At 43.3% G+C, this 17,742-nt stretch overlaps 1 protein-coding gene across 4 annotated transcripts in view; it reads left to right on the forward strand.

The window, feature by feature from the left end:
* The first annotated feature begins 10,994 nt into the window (after window positions 1–10,994).
* The window catches only part of LOC115138490 (RAS guanyl-releasing protein 1-like), a 32,335-nt gene continuing 25,587 nt past the window's right edge, over window positions 10,995–17,742 (forward strand). For 3 of the 4 annotated variants that reach the window (XM_029675371.2, XM_029675372.2, XM_029675375.2), the window contains exons 1-2: window positions 10,995–11,213; window positions 12,005–12,171. In XM_029675371.2, coding sequence (XP_029531231.1) covers window positions 11,071–11,213; window positions 12,005–12,171 — 310 coding nt within the window. In that variant the 5' untranslated portion in view covers window positions 10,995–11,070. The remainder of the gene's footprint in view (window positions 11,214–12,004; window positions 12,172–17,742) is intronic. The other variant, XM_029675374.2, reaches the window with a different exon arrangement.

The raw sequence follows: 17,742 nt of genomic DNA on the forward strand, positions 1-17,742 counted from the left end.
ATTCTGCCGATAAGAATATGGTCATTGACAGAGTCGAAAGCCTTGGCCAGGTCGATGAAGACGGCTGCACAGTACTATCTTTTATCGATGGCGGTTATGATATCGTTTAGTACCTTGAGCGTGGCTGAGGTGCACCCGTGACCGGCTCGGAAACCAGATTGCACAGCGGAGAAGGTACGATGGGATTCGAGATGATCAGTGATCTGTTTGTTGACTTGGCTTTCGAAGACCTTAGATAGGCAGGATGGATATAGGTCTAACAGTTTGGGTCCAGGGTGTCTCCCCCTTTGAAGAGGGGGATGACCGCGGCAGCTTTCCAGTCCTTGGGGATCTCAGACGATATGAAAGAGAGGTTAATCAGGCTGGTAATAGGGGTTGCGACAATGGCGGCGGATAGTTTCAGAAATCGAGGGTCCAGATTGTCAAGCCCAGCTGATTTGTACGGGTCCTACAGGATGAGCTACAGGATGCAAATTTCTGCTTGAAAATGCTGACTGCGTGTATTGGTTCCTGACTTCCCTGAACAGTTGCATATCGCGGGGACTATTCGATGCTATTGCAGTCCGCCACAGGAAGTTTTTGTGCTGGTCGAGAGCAGTCAGGTCTGGAGTGAACCAGGGGCTATATCTGTTCTTAGTTCTGCATTTTTTTAACGGAGCATGCTTATCTAAGATGGTGAGGAAGTTACTTTTAAAGAATGACCAGGCATCCTCAACTGACGCGGGATGAGGTCAATGTCCTTCCAGGATATCCGGGCCAGGTCGATTAGAAAGGCCTGCTCGCAGAAGTGTTTTAGGGAGTGTTTGACAGTGATTAGGGGTGGTCATTTGACTGCGGACCCGTAGCGGATACAGGCAATGAGGCAGCGATCACTGAGATCCTGAATGAAGACACAGAGGTGTATTTGGAGGGCCAGTTGGTCAGGATAACGTCTGAGGGTGCCCTTGTTTACAGATTTAGGGTTGTACCTGGTGGGTTCCTTGATGATTTGTGCGAGATTGAGGACATCTAGCTTAGATTGTAGGACTGCCGGGGTGTTAAGCATATACCAGTTTAGGTTACCTAGCAGAACAAACTCTGAAGCTAGATGCGATCAATTCACAAATGGTGTCCAGGGCACAGCTGGGAGCTGAGGGGGGTCGGTAGCAGGCGGCAACAGTGAGAGACTTATTTCTGGAGAGATTAATTTTTAAAAATAGAAGTTCGAACTGTTTGGGTATGGACCTGGAAAGTATGACATTACTGCTATTACTGCTATCTCTGCAGTAGACTGCAACTCCTCCCCCTTTGGCAGTCCTATCTTGATGGAAAATGTTATAGTTGGGTATGGAAATCTCAGAATTTTTGGTGGCCTTCTTCCATAGGATCACCTATGTGAGAATGCTATTCATTGACTACAGCTCAGCGTTCAACACGATAGTGCCCACAAAGCTCATCAATAAGCTAAGGACCCTGGCACTAAACACCTCCCTCTGCAACTGAATCCTGGACTTCCTGACGGGCCGCCCCCAGGTGGTAAAGGTAGGTAACAACACATCCGCCACACTGATCCTCAACACAGGGGCCCCTCAGGGGTGCGTGCTCAGTCCCTTCCTGTACTCCCTGTTCACTCATGATTGCACGGCCAAGCACGACTCCAACACCATCATGAAGTTTTCCGATGACACAACAGTGGTAGGCCTAATCACCGACAATGACGAGACAGCCTGTAGGGAGGAGGTCAGAGACCTGGCCACGTGGTGCCAGGACAACAACCTCTCCCTAAACTTAATCAAGACAAAGGAGATGATTGTGGACTACAGGAAAAAGAGGACCAGGCACGCCCTCACCCTCATCGACGGGACTGCATTAGAGCAGGTTGAGAGCTTCAAGTTCCTTCAAGTCCACATCACCAACAAACTATCATGGTCCAAGCACACCAAGACTGTCGTGAAGAGGGCATGACAAAACCTATTCCTACTCAGGAGACTGAAAAGATTTGGCATTGGTCGTCAGATCCTCAAAAGGTTCTATAGCTGCACCATTGAGAGCATCCTGACTGGTTGCATCACTGCCTAGTATGGCAACTGCTCGGCCTCCGACCGCAAGGCACTGCAGAGGGTAGTGCGCTCGGCCCAGCACATCACTGGGGCCAAGCTTCCTGCCATCCAGGACCTCTATACCGGGCGGTGTCAGAGGAAGGCCCTAAAAATTGTCTGACTCCAGTCACACTAGTCAATGGCTGTTCTCTCCGCTACCGCATGGCAAGCGGTACCGGAGCACCAAGTCAAGGTCCAAGAGGCTTCTAAACAGCTAATACCCCCAAGCCATAAGACTCCTGAACACCTAATCAAATGGCTACCCAGACTATTTGCGTTGCCCCCCCCCCCTCTTTTACAGCGCTGCTACTCTCTGTTGTTATCATCTATGCATAGTCTCTTTAATAATACATGTACAAAATTCCTCAACTAACCGGTGTAAGGTCTACACCTGTTGTATTTGGCGCATGTGACTAATAAGATTTGATTTGAACCTTATAGTTCCAAGCTCTCGACATATCATAATAACCAAATATAGCCTATTAATAGCTGCATATGGAGAGAAAGCATGCCAACCTATAGGCCCTGCACAATGGCAGATTTGGGTATAGGCGACATGGGCAGCCGCCCAGGGCAGGCACAGGGCGTACACACAAAAAAATATGGAATGGTGACACTTGCACGATCGGTTATCTATCGCTCATTTGCACGTCACGTCAAGGATATCATGTCACCGTGTGGGACTGGGTCAATTAACCTTGTCGGAGTGGGTGCCCTGATTCTAGTTTGTGAGCTAGTCAGGCTACTGCCTGGGAAGGTGTCCCACTCAGAGGTACGGGATGGGGAGGGGGGCGGGGGTAGGTTGACCTCAGGTCTTCCCACTGGAAGCCTGAGGAAGGGTGAGCGGGGGAATCTTTAAAATAGCACACCTTTAACTTTGTACAGTACTAATGCAATTAGTAAAATCAGTCACACTACGAAATGCTACCAAATAAACCACAAGTCATTCATAATACTGTGAATGGTGGCATTTTTTTCAGCTTTGTGCTAAATCATTAAGAATAATATAAAACCAGTCTGCACACTTGGTTTAGTCTTGACTCTTGGTTGACAGTGTTGGAGGATAGGTAATGTATTGTTGCTTGAGTGCCAAATCAACACAAATGGATAACTAAAGGTCTAAGCCATCAAGTGTCCAGTTTAGGAAAAAGCGGAGAAACGCGCAAAATATAGTTTGCAGCTATGTCATCTCTTTATGAGTATAATATTATGCATGTAATGAAATAGGCTAGTATAACACTATATTTGTTAGCCTACAGTACGTTGCTATGTTGCTTGCTATACTATTACGTACATCGAATAGCCCCCGCGATATACAACTTTTCAGGGAAGTGTGAGCGGACCAAGTAATTGGGCTTCACTCTAAAGCGGGAAGGTGGAATAAACGAGTCAGGAGTAGGTTCTCTATTGAGGGCATTTGGTCAACACAAACACTCCAACATAATCAATGAAAATCTTCCAAGGAAAAACATACATCTTCTCCAGATGAAACAGGAACACAATAGGATTATCTTTAAACTACAACAAAAGTCACGGGATTGTCACCGTCTTAGTGGTTCTTCCTGGATAGCTCTTCTCTCTCGGTGGCCATCTTCCAGAGATAGTTTTCCCCTTCCCTCTCTGCTGGTTCCATTCTCTCTCTTATAGGGGAAGGAGAGTATGTCATTAGTACCGTCAGCTGTGCTTAATTGCCTCTGGTTACCTTGTCTCCCATGCCTTGTTGGGCTACTATCCGCCTGCCCTCTGGTGGTCCTTCCACAGAAGTTAAGAACCAATATACATAGGCAGTTAGGAAAGCAAAGGCTGGCTTTTTCAAACAGAAATTTGAATCCTGCAGCACAAACTCCAAAATCCTCTGGGACACTGTAAAGTCCATGGAGAATAAGAGCATCTCCTTCCAGCTGCCCACTGCACTGAGGCTAGGAAACACTGTCACCACTGATAAATCCACGATAATTGAGAATTTCAATAAGCATTCTTCTACGGCTGGCCACGCTTTCCACCTGGCCACCCCTACCCTAGTCAACAGCCTTGCACCCCCCACAGCAACTTGCCCAAGCTGCCCCCATTTCCCCTTCACCCAAATCCAGAGAGCTAATGTTCTGAAAGAGCTGCACAATCTGGACCCTCTCTTTCTAAAATAATCTGCCGAAATTTTTGCAACCCCTATCACTAGCCTGTTCTACCTCTCTTTCGTATCGTCTGAGATCCCTAAAGATTAGAATGCTGCTGCATTCAAGGGGGAGACACTCGAGACCCAAACTGCTACAGACCTATATCTATCCTACCCTGCCTTTCTAAGGTCTTCGAAAGCCAAGTTAACAAACAAATTACCGGCCATTTCGAATCCCACCGTACCTTCTCCACTATGCAATCTGGTTTTCGAGCTGGTCATGGGTGCACCTCAGCCATGCTCAAGGTCCTAAACGATATCATAACCTCCATCGATAAGAGACAATACTGTGCAGCTGTATTCATGGACCTGGCCAAGCCTTTCGACTCTGTCAATCACCACAATCTTAATGGCAGACTCAACAGCCTTGATTTCTCAAATGACAGCCTCGCCTGGTTCAACAACTACTTCTCAGACAGAGTTCAGTGTGTCAAATCGGAGGGCCTGTTGTCCGGACCTCTGGCAGTCTCTATGGGGGTGCCACAGGGTTTAATTATCGGGCTGACTCATTTCTCTCTATACATCAATGATATCGCTCTTGCTGCTGGTGACTCTCTGATCCACCTCTTTGCAGATGATACCATTCTGTATACTTCTGGCCCTTCTTTGGACACTGTGTTAATAACTAACTTCCAGACGAGCTTCAACGCCATACAACTCTCCTTCCGTGGACTCCAACTGCTCGTAAATGCAAGTAAAGCCAAATGCATGCTCTTCAACCGATCGCTAACAGCTCCTGCCCGCCCGTCTAGCATCACTACTCTGGACGGTTCTGACTTAGAATATGTGCACATCTACAAATACCTAGGTGTCTGGTTAGACTGCAAACTCTCCTTCCAGACTCACATTAAGCATCTCCAAAATCGGTTTCCTTCTTCGCAACAAAGCATCCTTCACTCATGCTGCCAAACATATCCTTGTAAAACTAACTATCCTACCGATATCTTGACTTCTGCGATGTCATTTACAAAATAGCCTCCAACACTCTACTCAGCAAATTGAATTCAGTCTATCACAGTGCCATCCGTTTTGTCACCAAAGCCTCATATACTATCCACCACTGCGACCCGTATGCTCTCGTTGGCTGGCCCTCGCTTCATATTTGTCGCCAAACCCACTGGCTCCAGGTCATCTATAAGTCTTTGCTAGGTAAAGCCCTGTCTTATCTCAGCTCACCATAGCAGCACCCACCCGTAGCATGTGCTCCAGCAGGTAAATTTCAACCTCAAAGCCAACACCTAATTTGACCGCCTTTCCTTCCAGTTCTCTGTTGCCAATGACTGGAACGAATTGCAAAAATCACTGAAGCTGGAGACTCATATCTCCCTCACAACTTTAAGCACCAGCTGTCAGAGCAGCTCACAGATCACTGCACCTGTACATAGCCCATCTTTAAATAGCCCATCCAACTACCTCATCCCCGTACTGTTATTTATTTATTTTTTGCTCCTTTGCACCCCAGTATCTCTACTTGCACGTTCATCTTCTGCACATCTCACTCCAGTGTTTCATTGCTGAATTGTAATTATTTTGCCACTGTGGCCTATTTATTGCCTTACCTCCCTTATCTTACCTAATTTGCACACACTGTATATAAACTTTTTTCCTGTTATGTTATTGACTGAATGTTTGTTTATTCCATGCGTAACTCCGTGTTGTTGTTTGTCGCACTGCTTTGCTTTATCTTGGCCAGGTCGCAGTTGTAAATGAGAACTTGTTCTCAACTAGCCTACCTGGTTAAATAAAAGGTGAATAAAAAAATAATTAAATAAAAATTACACAGAGTGACATTCCATGCCGGCAGCCAGAGTCCGAAAATCCATGGCGAACTCCTCGGCGCTCCTCGTCCCCTGCCTCAAATGGAAGAGACGTTCACCCGCCGCTCTACCCTTGGGTGGATGGTCGAAGACTGCCCGGAAGCGGCTGGTAAAATCTTTGAAATGGTCCAGCGCCGCATCTCCTTCTCCCCACACGGCATTGGCCCACTCCAAGTCTTTCCCAGAGAGGCACGAGATGAGGGAGGACACCTTCTCACGACCTGAAGGAGCCGGGTGGACGGTTGCCAGGTAGAGGTCGAGCTGCAACAGGAAACCCTGGCAGCGTGCAGCCGTCCCGTCATACTCCCGGGGAAGGGAGAGACTAATCCCACTGGGACCAGGTGAAGGGGGGGGGGGGGGGTGAGTAGTGGAGACCCTGGTTGTGCTGTTGGAGGCGCTGGAGGAACTCCCTGTCTCTCCAATCGGTCCATAGTTTGGACAACGCGGTCCATGGATACGCCAAGATGATGGAGCATCTTCGTGTGCTCCCGGACGTGCTCCTCCACCGCTATTCCAGGGGCACCTGCTTCTGCTGACTCCATATTCGCGGTGTGGGATTCTGTAGCGGAGTGCGTAATATGCAGCAGAGAAGTCAGGCGCAGGAGAGCAGAACTGGGTAATAACCAGAAATGTATTAAGCAAAACCAACGGCATCCAGAAAGAAACAAGATAAATGGGCTCAAAAATAACCCGCCGTGCGCTCACGGGAAACGTGCACAAGCACTACAATAAACAATCCCACACAAAGACATGGGGGGAACAGAGGATTAAATACACAACACGTAAATGAGGGAATAGAAACCATGTGTGTGGAAAAACAAGGCAAAACAAATGGAAAATGAAAAGTGGATCAACGATGGCTAGAAGACCGGCGATGCCGACCGCCGAGCCCCCCCGAACTAGGAGAGGATCCGACTTCGGCGGATGTCGTGACAAATATAAAATTTTCTGTCCAACTAGCTTACATAACATTGGATATAATTTCACACAGTTTAATCATGATAATGTGTGTAGCCTGCAGCAAAACGATTACAACCTAGCTAGCACATTATGAATTTGGTTAACTTTCATTGAGGTGACATCATAAAGGTTTTCTGTGATTGTATTGACTTGGTCCTGAGCTCGTTAAGGGGAATTACTAATGGGGAATTACTTCTGACTTAGACGTCTATATTATGCTGATATTTGGTATATTTTGTAATATATTGAGTCTTTTGGGGTGTATTATGCCTAGAATTAACTATGGAGGTTGTATGGTTAATTTGGTTCCTATTCTGAAAGTTTGATAAATTGTGCATAATGACATTTAATTGTGCAATAAATGTATTTAGTGTTTCAGACTCATATACTGTATTTTAATACAGATTCAGGGGCACTTCTGAAATATTTTGGAGCATCCTTTGGCACTGGCCAGGATGAGGAGCCATCTCCCTCAGCCACACAGGCCTCTTCAGAAATTATCTCGGAGCCTGGTCTGGCCCTCAAAATTTGAGGAACTTCAGTTATTCTTGGGACAGCAGGTAGCCTAGTGGTTAGAGTGTTGGACTAGTAACCAAAAGGTTGCTGGATCAAATCCCAGAACTGACGAGATAAAAATCTGCCGTCCTTCCCCTGAACAAGACAGTTAACACACTGTTCCCCGGTAGGCTGTCATTATAAATAAGAATTTGTTCTTAACTGACTTGCCTAGTTAAATTAAGATTTTTTTTAAATCTAGTAAGTTATCTGGTAAGCTTCCACAGCCGTATAAAATGAAATTATATTAATGTCAGGTACTCCTCCTATTTTCCTAAATGGATTGAGTCTTGAAAAGTATATTGTGGTTGTTCCATTTCATTTTTTTTTTCAGAGTAATGATTTTGTAAGTTTTAGACAGTGGATAGCTGAAAAAGTGCACTGCGGCATTGTGGTTTGCATAGAGTTGCTTTGGGTTATTCTCATGTGTTTTCTATTTCATAAAGCCTCGCCCACAGAAGGAAGTTACTGTGTTGCAACAGTAGTACAGATTCCCGAACAATGTATCACAAACTAAAAAACATGCGCTGGAACTTTGGCGACTAGTAAGTATTTTTAAACTCCCGCTTTGGGCTGGATGTGACGATGTGTAGTTCATACACACATAATCTATGAGCAGAATTAATGTTCTATCTCAGCCACGAAATCTCTAGTTTGAAAGCGACTGTTCTCTGGAAGCCGTGCGGCGCCATTTTCCCTAAATCTTTTCCCACGTGGGCCAGCCCCCTAGCAATTCGAGCTTCAGCCCCTCGCCGTTTGAGTGACAGCTAGCAAGATGCACACACATAGTAAAACAAAAGAGAGAGAGAGAGAGCAATGATGCGTTGCACATATGTGACGTAAGGGTCCCACGTGGGCACCACATTTGGCTCGTGAGCGCTACTTTCAGAACTACTGGTTAAAAAGTATACGAAAGTACCAGAGAATCGCTTTAAAGCACAGTCAAATCGAATCTACTTCAAACATCACAAAGCATTCTGGGGTGTGGGGTTAGACTGCACAGAGGGAACTATTATAGCTGTAAAGAGTTATTCACTTTCATAACCATGCAATGTGATGACTTCACCTCACATAAAATAGAACAGTTAACTCAGAAGATAAGAAAGTATCACATTCTCATGGGTGTTTTGTGTGTTTATTGAATCTTGATCTAGATAAGATATCAGATGTTGAGAACATGCACTTAGGTGTGATTAAGCTAACTGCTGAGTGCTGATAAGTTAATGATGCATTTTATAGATGGAATATACTCAGTACTATTTAGAATATATGACAAGCATGCTACCTCAAAGTTAAAATAATAGTGGGTTATTGAACTTTCAAACATTTTCCTATGAAGTTTCTGCTATGTAAATGTTTGTCTGTCCTGGTAAATAATTAAGTGAATGTTGACTTCAACCACATGGGGGCAGACTTAAGGCATTTTGGGCCTTAGTTCAATCACTCATTTAGATACCGTAGCCATGTGAGAAAAGTAAACAGTTAATAAAATCCATTGTTAAAAGTCAGAGAGCATATGGTTGAATGATGTTCATTCATGAACAAATAAGTGATTTCACGGAAGTGCAAGCAGCAGTGTTAGCAATTATACTAGATATCAACCCTTAGTCCATCTTGCCTCAGGCAGAAAGGGAAGTACAGTATCTCCATCCATATCAGGTCACTTATCACTCAGTTAAGGGTAGAAGGGGGAAATAAGTATCTGAGTGAGAGGAGTAGGACAGGGGAGTGCAGACAGAAAACAGGAGTTTCAGGAGTTTATTTTATTTTATCAGTCTATAACGACACTATACTATGACTAGTGCTTGTGTCAACATCAGGACCTTCTCCACAACCTACTCATTCAATGTCTCCATGAAGATAGAAATACACTTATTGGATAACTATATATTAAAACAAGCATAGATCCTAATTAACCTCTTAGCAGTTCTTTTTTTTGCTTATCTTTATCAGGGATGCCAATAATTATGAATGGACCTGACTGTATGTATTTAAATGTATAGTTCACCCAAATTACAAAATGACACATTGGTTTCTTTACCCTGTAAGCAGTCTATTGACAGTATTTGACAGCAATCCGTGCTTTGGTTTAGTTTACCTGGCACTGTTTTCAAATCCTGGTACCGATATTGTCAAAATCATTCTTAAACGTTAGCATTTGGAAACAGTACCCGGGAAATAAAACCAAACCACAGATTGCTTTCATCCCACTGGGCAAAAACTAGTTAAATCAACGTTGTTTTCCAATGTCATTTCAACAAAACAAAAAAAGTGATGTTGAATCAATGTGGAAACCTGATTTGGATTTGCAAAAAGTCGTCAACATAAGGGAATTTTGTATTTTTTTAAGCCAACTTTTAACCAAAACCCAATGACATGGTGACATTTTCTATTGATGTCATGTTGAATTCCCATTAGTTGACAACTCAACCAAATGTAAATCAAAACATTGAAATTTTGTCTGTGCCCAGTGGGATACCTTGACCATAGACTGCTTACAGTGTAAGGAAACCAATGCGTAATTTGGGTTAACTACCCCTTTAAGTCGTTCTGCCTCTGAACAGGCAGTTAACCCACTGTTCCTAGGCCGTCATTGAAAATAAGAATTTGTTCTTAACTGACTTGCCTAGTAAAATAAAGGTAATTTTTTTTTTTTTTTTAAGTCAGAAAGTGAGTGACATGTTGTCTACTCCATGGGAACATTTCTAACATACAGTTTATCTAGCTCCCTGTCTGGACATGTGTGATTAGTCCCAACACAGCAGGCTTACAGAAACATCCTCATAGGGGGCCAATGTCTAGTAGAGAGCTATGACTAAAAGGAAGGCCCCACCTTTCCTCTGCTGCAGGCACGGCAATGCAGCAATATATGAAGTTGTGGTGGCAAATTCCAGGGAGCCTGAAACTACTAGTCATGGGATGATGGACATAAAGGTTCGGGATACTGTGAATAAACCTGCCAACTCTGATTAACAAAATGACACACACCTATTGCTGGAATCCATGTAGTTATTGCACACTTAATTAAATCACTTTTATCACAATTAAGTTTTTTTTAATTCAAAATAATCAATGTAAGAACAGATATTGCACACAGCCTATTGCACACTTAACTTAATTGTGATGAAAGTGATATAAGATTTTAAATAATCAATGTAAAAACAGATATCTCATATCTAATTGGACATAGGCTTAATGTAAAAACAATATAATCATGACTCATGCTTTAATGACGACAAATCACTAAACAATGGCAATAGGTTCATAAAGAAATGGGTTAGGCGGCCTACTCATTCTACTAATTTGAGCTCTTGCGCATAAATTACTGAGGAGTGAGTCGCATCACCAAAACAACTTTTGTTCAAGTGCGTTTACGCCCACACAGACACAGCACGATGCATCTTTAATTTGTGCCATCCTCATTGACAAGTCAAAACAATGGTGAGCTTCCCACCGGCGCGCGGCCGCACACTGAACAAGGCACGCAATGAAAATGCTCTCATCAAAACCGACACAGATGGATAGTCTCGTTCAACCACTTGTTGCCCAGTATCTCGCTATGGGATGCCAATCCAAAGAAAATGGGCAAAATGAAAATGTGGGATCAAATGGAAAGGAAAAAGAACATCCGTAAGTTATTTTTTTAACGAACTCCTGTATTTGTGAATGAACTGAATAGGTTTATGAAGCGCATTACGCAGACATTTGAAATAGCCTACAGCAAATATCGTTTTGTCAATTTGAAACATACGCAATTATAAAACCTTTATTGACACCGAATAAACATTATGATCTTGTTGATTTAGAATGTAAATCCAACTTTTGGTGGCTCTTAGTCTTAACAAGAACTTTATGAGTGCAACAATTCCGTACCCTGCGATTTATAAAAGCATCGACCAGGACGTACAACGGATGCACTCTCAAAACATATTCTCTATAGACTGTCTTCTCTCTTTCGAATGTCATTCCATAGTTAGCCTATATATTGGAAAGAGTATAGAACAAATGGCATGCATGGCATCCTCTCCGTTTATCAGCCAACTGTTTATTCAGTGGTTCCTATAATAGAAGTCGGCAATCAACAATGGTTTCCCCAAAAGGAAGGAAATGAGAACAATGAAAAATAGCAAAGCTACCTTTACTCTAAAACACCAGGTATGAAACACTTTGGAGTGTAGTATAATGACCTGAAAAGTGTTGTGTTATATTTGCCTGTGTGATTTCTTTAGGATTAACATGTAGCATTTTCATTGTGTTGTCTACTTCAATATTGTATGCACTGCATGCTATAAATGGCTGCACACACACACACACACACACACACACACACACACACACACACACACACACACACACACACACAGCTGTGCCCTCTACACCTCCCTCCCCCTCATGCCCTCTCTCCTCCTCTGCCCCTCCAGAAGGCCCTCTCTCTCTAAGGTCTGCCCGCCTGTGCCTACTCGGCCCCAGCGGTTCAACAGGCCCAATCTGGCCCAGATGACCCAGGGCAAGGTCATGATGTCTCTGGGACACTATACCAAGGGGGCCAGCTGGGAAGAGCTGATCCAGGCCTGTATCCAGTCCTTCGGTGAGTCACTGTGTTCTGGGCTGCTCTTGTGTTTCTGCCAGTAATACTATTGGTAACTGAATGATAATACTGACTTTATATGATTTCACAATACTGAATATGCGCTGCATATTTTCCTTTTTTGTATGAAAAAAGTCTTGTTTTTTGTTGCATGAGTTTGTTGTTTAGCTGTACAACATGGTTGTGCAGGTCAAGATCATTGTCATTAGTTATGTTGTCAGTTTATAGCATCTGCTTAATTTCCCTTTTTAAGTGACGTTGAACGCTGAGCCTCAGTTGTTTTTAAATCAGTAGGGTGAATGTTTCCTGGAAGCACCTGTTTCTCTCGGCCTCTAGCTGTTTGATGTTAAGAGACCCTGTCTCCATGAAACTGTTACCATTTACAAGGTATCTCTAATTAGCCTATAGGGCTAGGTTGACAAAAACAGACCGCATTTAAAGACTTTTCCCTTCTATGAACTAGCCTCTATTTGTTGTCTAACAATATGGTTGTCAGTCTTTGCATTTGAGATGAGACAGGGATTTATTTATTTATGTTTATTTGACAGGGACAATGCACAACAAAATATACGTCTCAGAGCACTGAGATATGATGCGTTGCACCAGATTTAGTTTTATTCGAATATTACGATCACTTTCACAAAAATGTTAAGTATATATTTTCACCTACACACAGGGGAGGAACCAGAAAGACCAGACTACTAGAATTCTTTGCATTTTGGTTGTTATCAGTACCCCCCCCCCCCCCCCCCCCCCTTAAAAGACCTAGATGCACTATTGTAAAGTGGCTGTTCCACTGGATGTCATAAGGTGAAAGCACCAATTTGTAAGTCGCTCTGGATAAGAGCGTCTGCTAAATGACTTAAATGTAAATGTAAATGTAAAAAACAAATCATCTGCCCAATGGGGCAACCTCAGAGCAGGCTCAACTTGCGCGACTGCTCATGTCACTTGCCCAGGGCAATGGACTATTCAATTTCTCTAAGACTATATTTAAATGATAATGCCCGATAAACTGGTGTTTGGAGGATATATTGGCACTGGTGTTGTTAGGCTCGAGACGAAGTTGATATATCCTCAAAACACCGGCTTCGAAGGGCATTATCACTTTTATACAACGGGTTACCAACATATTCAAATAATGATTGACATATTTTCATTAGACACAACCTAGTCGTTCAGTCTTTGTTCTGTATCTATGGACGCAACCCAGTCCTTCGTTCTAAATGTTCCATTGCCATACTGGCTGGCAACGTTCTTATCCCTTGCTTGCTCGCTAGCCAACTACGGCTAACTTACAGTCACGTCAAAAAGTGCAGACAGAATGAGTAGCTGCCTTTGCATTTGTTTAAGCTGTTTTCTAGTGACATTTATTTGGATACATTCATAACAATGAGCTAATGGTGTAATTTCACCTGGCATAGAAAATGTGCTCACTTGTCAGGACACTTGTTCAGAGGAGCTAGCCAACAACACAGCTACTGTAACACAATCAATTCAAACAGAAGCTGGAAAGACTGAAAATTAGCTGTGTTGTTTGACCTTTTTTCAATTGACCTTTTTTTGTATACAGAGCCTTGACCTTTTCCGCAGTTTGTTACGTTACAGCCTTATTCTAAAATTGATTAATTTTTCCTTCATCAATCTACACACACAATACCCCATAAAACAAAGCAAAAACAGTTTTTTTTGAATTATTTGCAAATGTATAAAAAAACTTTTAAAAAACTGCAATATGATATTTACATAAGTGTTCAGACCCTTTACTCAGTACTTTGGTGAAGCATCTTTGCCAGTGATTACAGCATCAAGTCTTCTTGGGTATGCATCTACAAACTTGCCACACCTGTATTTGGGAAGTTTCTCCCAATCTTCTCTGCAGATCCTTTCAAGCTATGTCAGATTCAATGGGGAGCGTTGCTGTACAGCTATTTTCAGGTCTCTCCAGAGATGTTAGATTGGGTTCAAGTCCGGGCTCTGGCTAGGCCACTGAAGGACATTCAGAAAACACTCCTGAGTTGTCTTGGCTGTCTGCTTAGTGTCGTTGTCCTGTTGGAAGGTGAACATTTACCCCAGTCGGAGGTCCTGAGTGCTCTGGAGCAGGTTTTCATCAAGGATCTCTCTGTGCTCTGTACAGCAGGATATTGAATTTCAATTTTGAAACAATGTTGCAAATGTTGAAGAGAAAGACAGGAAGGTTTTTGCAAATCTCTGCTGTTGAAAACAAAATGTTAGTCTAAAAGGAAAAGTGAGATGTCTAGATGCATTTTATAGTGGAGATCAAGTTTATAAGTTGCCTCGCTGGGCTGATGAGACAGTGGATTGCGCAGTTAGATGGAACAGAGTAAATAGGCATTTTAACGTCATAGATTTAGCCGTTGGTAATTTATGGAATAGACACCGGCTGGATTGCGGTTTTACCCAATCAGCATTCAGGATTAGACCCACCCGTTGTATATTATTGTATGTGGATCTACTGCAACTCTGCCTGCTCTGAATATGATACAGTATAACAAAATCATTCACCAATTGTGAAGTATTGATTCAGTAGACGTGGAATGTGATTTAAGGATATCACATTAGTAATACATTGACTTTGTCTATTTACATGTATTTATATATTCTGTATATTGGCTGCAATATGGAAGCTGTCAAAACCCTATCAAGATACCCTGTTAAATGAGAATAATGTGCCCTACTAAGTTGTCTGGAGTGCTCTCAAAGTTATCGTGATTATCTATTGGAAGAGGCAAGCATTCTGATTGCTGTTGCTTGGAGACACAAATGGAGTGAAGAGTGAGTGATGAGGAGGTGGTACAGTGGACTGAATACAGAGAGTAACATCCTTTACTTACAGTTATCTGTCAAGGAAAAGAATGGCAGAATAATAGCTGGCTGTTCATTTAGGATTTATAAAAAATATATCAGCCATGTTAATCAAGTGTGTGCTCTTCTAAAGCTCCTTTTATGTCTTTTTAGGAGAATTCATCCATATGGTTTACTAACTATATGTGTTGAATGACTGAAATTGTCATTGAATTTCCAAATCAGACTTTACAGGTCATTGAGAGAAATTCCGATCCTTTCCAGGAAATCTAGTCTACAGTAAGGAGATTAACATGCAAGTGTTTTGAATCCAAGTTAATACGAGGGTACAAAATGGACCTACTGTAGTACAGAGAGGTCAAACAGGGCGGAGCGTGCCCCAGCGGCTGCTGTCTCACATCAGAGGCTGACCCCCCAGGTCCTGGGGCTCCTGGGGCTCCGGCACCTTTTCAAATGTGAGAGCACACGTAAGAGTCATTTGAAAGATTGGGCTAGCAGCAGTAAGGCAAAGGTCAGCTACCCAAAAGGCCCTTCTCAGATGCTGACCACTCTTTGAAATGCAGAGCACCAAGGGGTGGGGATCAATAATGTTTGACATCATCATTCACCCCCAAGTCCACGCCCCACAGTTCCACTCACCCACAGGGCCCGAAGTCTCTACACTAGCATAATGTTAATGGACAGCAATAAGCATTGCAGAGATTTGAAAGCTTCAATCATGGAACCCATTTGTAATTAAATTAATTTTCCAAGTAAATCATGTATGATGCAGGCACACAACCTGTGAATCTCACAAAGAGATATCCACTGCAGGCTCGGATGTACTGTAGACGCTAATGTGAAAAACCTTTGTGCCTATGGTGGTCAACATATGTTTAAACACTTATGGAGCATCATGGCTGTTTGTGGATATTAAATCAATTTCCTGTACTCCATTGTTCTACATGTACTGTAGGCCTACAGCATGTTGGGCCAACATTATAAGGTACATGCAGTAGAGAGTGTGCAACTAATAATGACATGGAAATCTCTGGGGCCTCTTAGACTGTTCCTTACCGATTCTTTCATGTGTACAGCAGAGATAAGTATTGGGCTGACTGAGGCGAAACAAAATGATCATCCATCCCATTAGACCACCAAAAATTCTGAAATATTCATCCCTAACTACAACATTTTCAGACAAGATAGAACGGCCAAAGGAGGCGGTGTTGCAATCTACTGCAAAGAGAGCCTGCAGAGTTCTGTCCTACTATCCAGGTCTGTACTTAAACAATTTGAACTTCTACTTTTAAAAATCCACCTCTCTAAAAACAAGTCTTTCACCATTGCCGCCTGCTATAGACCACCCTCTGCCCCCAGCTGTGCTCTGGACACCATATGTGAACTGATTGCCCCCCATGTATCTTCAGAGCTCGTCCTGCTAGGCGAACTAAACTGCAACATGCTTCAAACTCACACAAATTATCAATGAACCTACCAGGTACCACCCCAAAGGCGTAAACATGGGCACGTTCATAGATATCATCCTAACAAACTTGCCCTTTAAATACACCTCTGCTGTTTTCAACCAAGATCTCAGCAATCACTGCCTCATTGCCTGCATCCGTAATGGGTCAGCGGTCAAACGACCTCCGCTCATAACTGTCAAACGCTCCCTGAATCACTTCAGCGAGCAGGCCTTTCTAATCGACCTGGCCGGGGTATCCTGGTTATTTAAAAAAAAATAACCAGGCAAATTCACCATCTTAAATAAGCATGCCCCATTCAAGACATTTAGAACCAATAAACAGATATAGCCCTTGGTTCTCTCCAGACCTGACTGCCCCTAACCAACACAAAAACATCCTATGGCGTTCTGCACTTTTCAGGGACGCTAGAAACCAATATACACAGGCAGTTAGAAAAGCCAAGGCTAGCTGTTTCAAGCAGAAATTTGCTTCCTGCAACACAAACTCAAAAAAGTTCTGGGACATTGTAAAGTCCATGGAGAATAAGAACACCTCCTCCCAGCTGCCCACTGCCCTGAAGATAGGAAACACTGTCACCACCGATAAATCCACTATAATTGAGAATTTCAATAAACATTTTTCTACGGCTGGCCATGCCTTCCACCTGGCTACCCCTACCCCGATCAACAGCACTGCACCCCCCATAGCAATCTGGACACTTTCTAAAATTATCTGCTGAAATTGTTGCCACCCCTATTACTAGCCTGTTCAACCTCTCTTTCGTGTCGTCTGAGATTCCCAAAGATTGGAAAGCAGCTGCGGTCATCCCCCTCTTCAAAGGGGGGGACACTATTGACCCAAACTGCTACAGACCTATATCTATCCTACCCGGCCTTTCTAAGGTCTTCGAAAGCCAAGTCAACAAACAGATTACCCACCATTTCGAATCCCACCATACCTTCTCCGCTATGCAATCTGGTTTCAGAGCTGGTCATGGGTGCATCTCAGCCATGCTCAAGGTCCTAAACGATATCTTAACCACCATCGATAAGAAACAATACTGTGCAGCCGTATTCATTGACCAGGCCAAGGCTTTTGACTCTGTCAATCACCACATCCTCATCGGCAGACTCGACAGCCTTGGTTTCGCAAATGATTGCCTCGCCTGGTTCACCAACTACTTCTCTGATAGAGTTCAGTGTGTTAAATCGGAGGGCCTGTTGTCCGGGCCTCTGGCAGTCTCTATGGGGGTGCCACAGGGTTAAATTCTCTGACCGACTCTCTTCTCTGTATACAT

Source organism: Oncorhynchus nerka, linkage group LG12, assembly GCF_034236695.1.
Source record: "Oncorhynchus nerka isolate Pitt River linkage group LG12, Oner_Uvic_2.0, whole genome shotgun sequence".
In the NCBI taxonomy this organism is placed as follows: Eukaryota; Metazoa; Chordata; class Actinopteri; order Salmoniformes; family Salmonidae; genus Oncorhynchus; species Oncorhynchus nerka.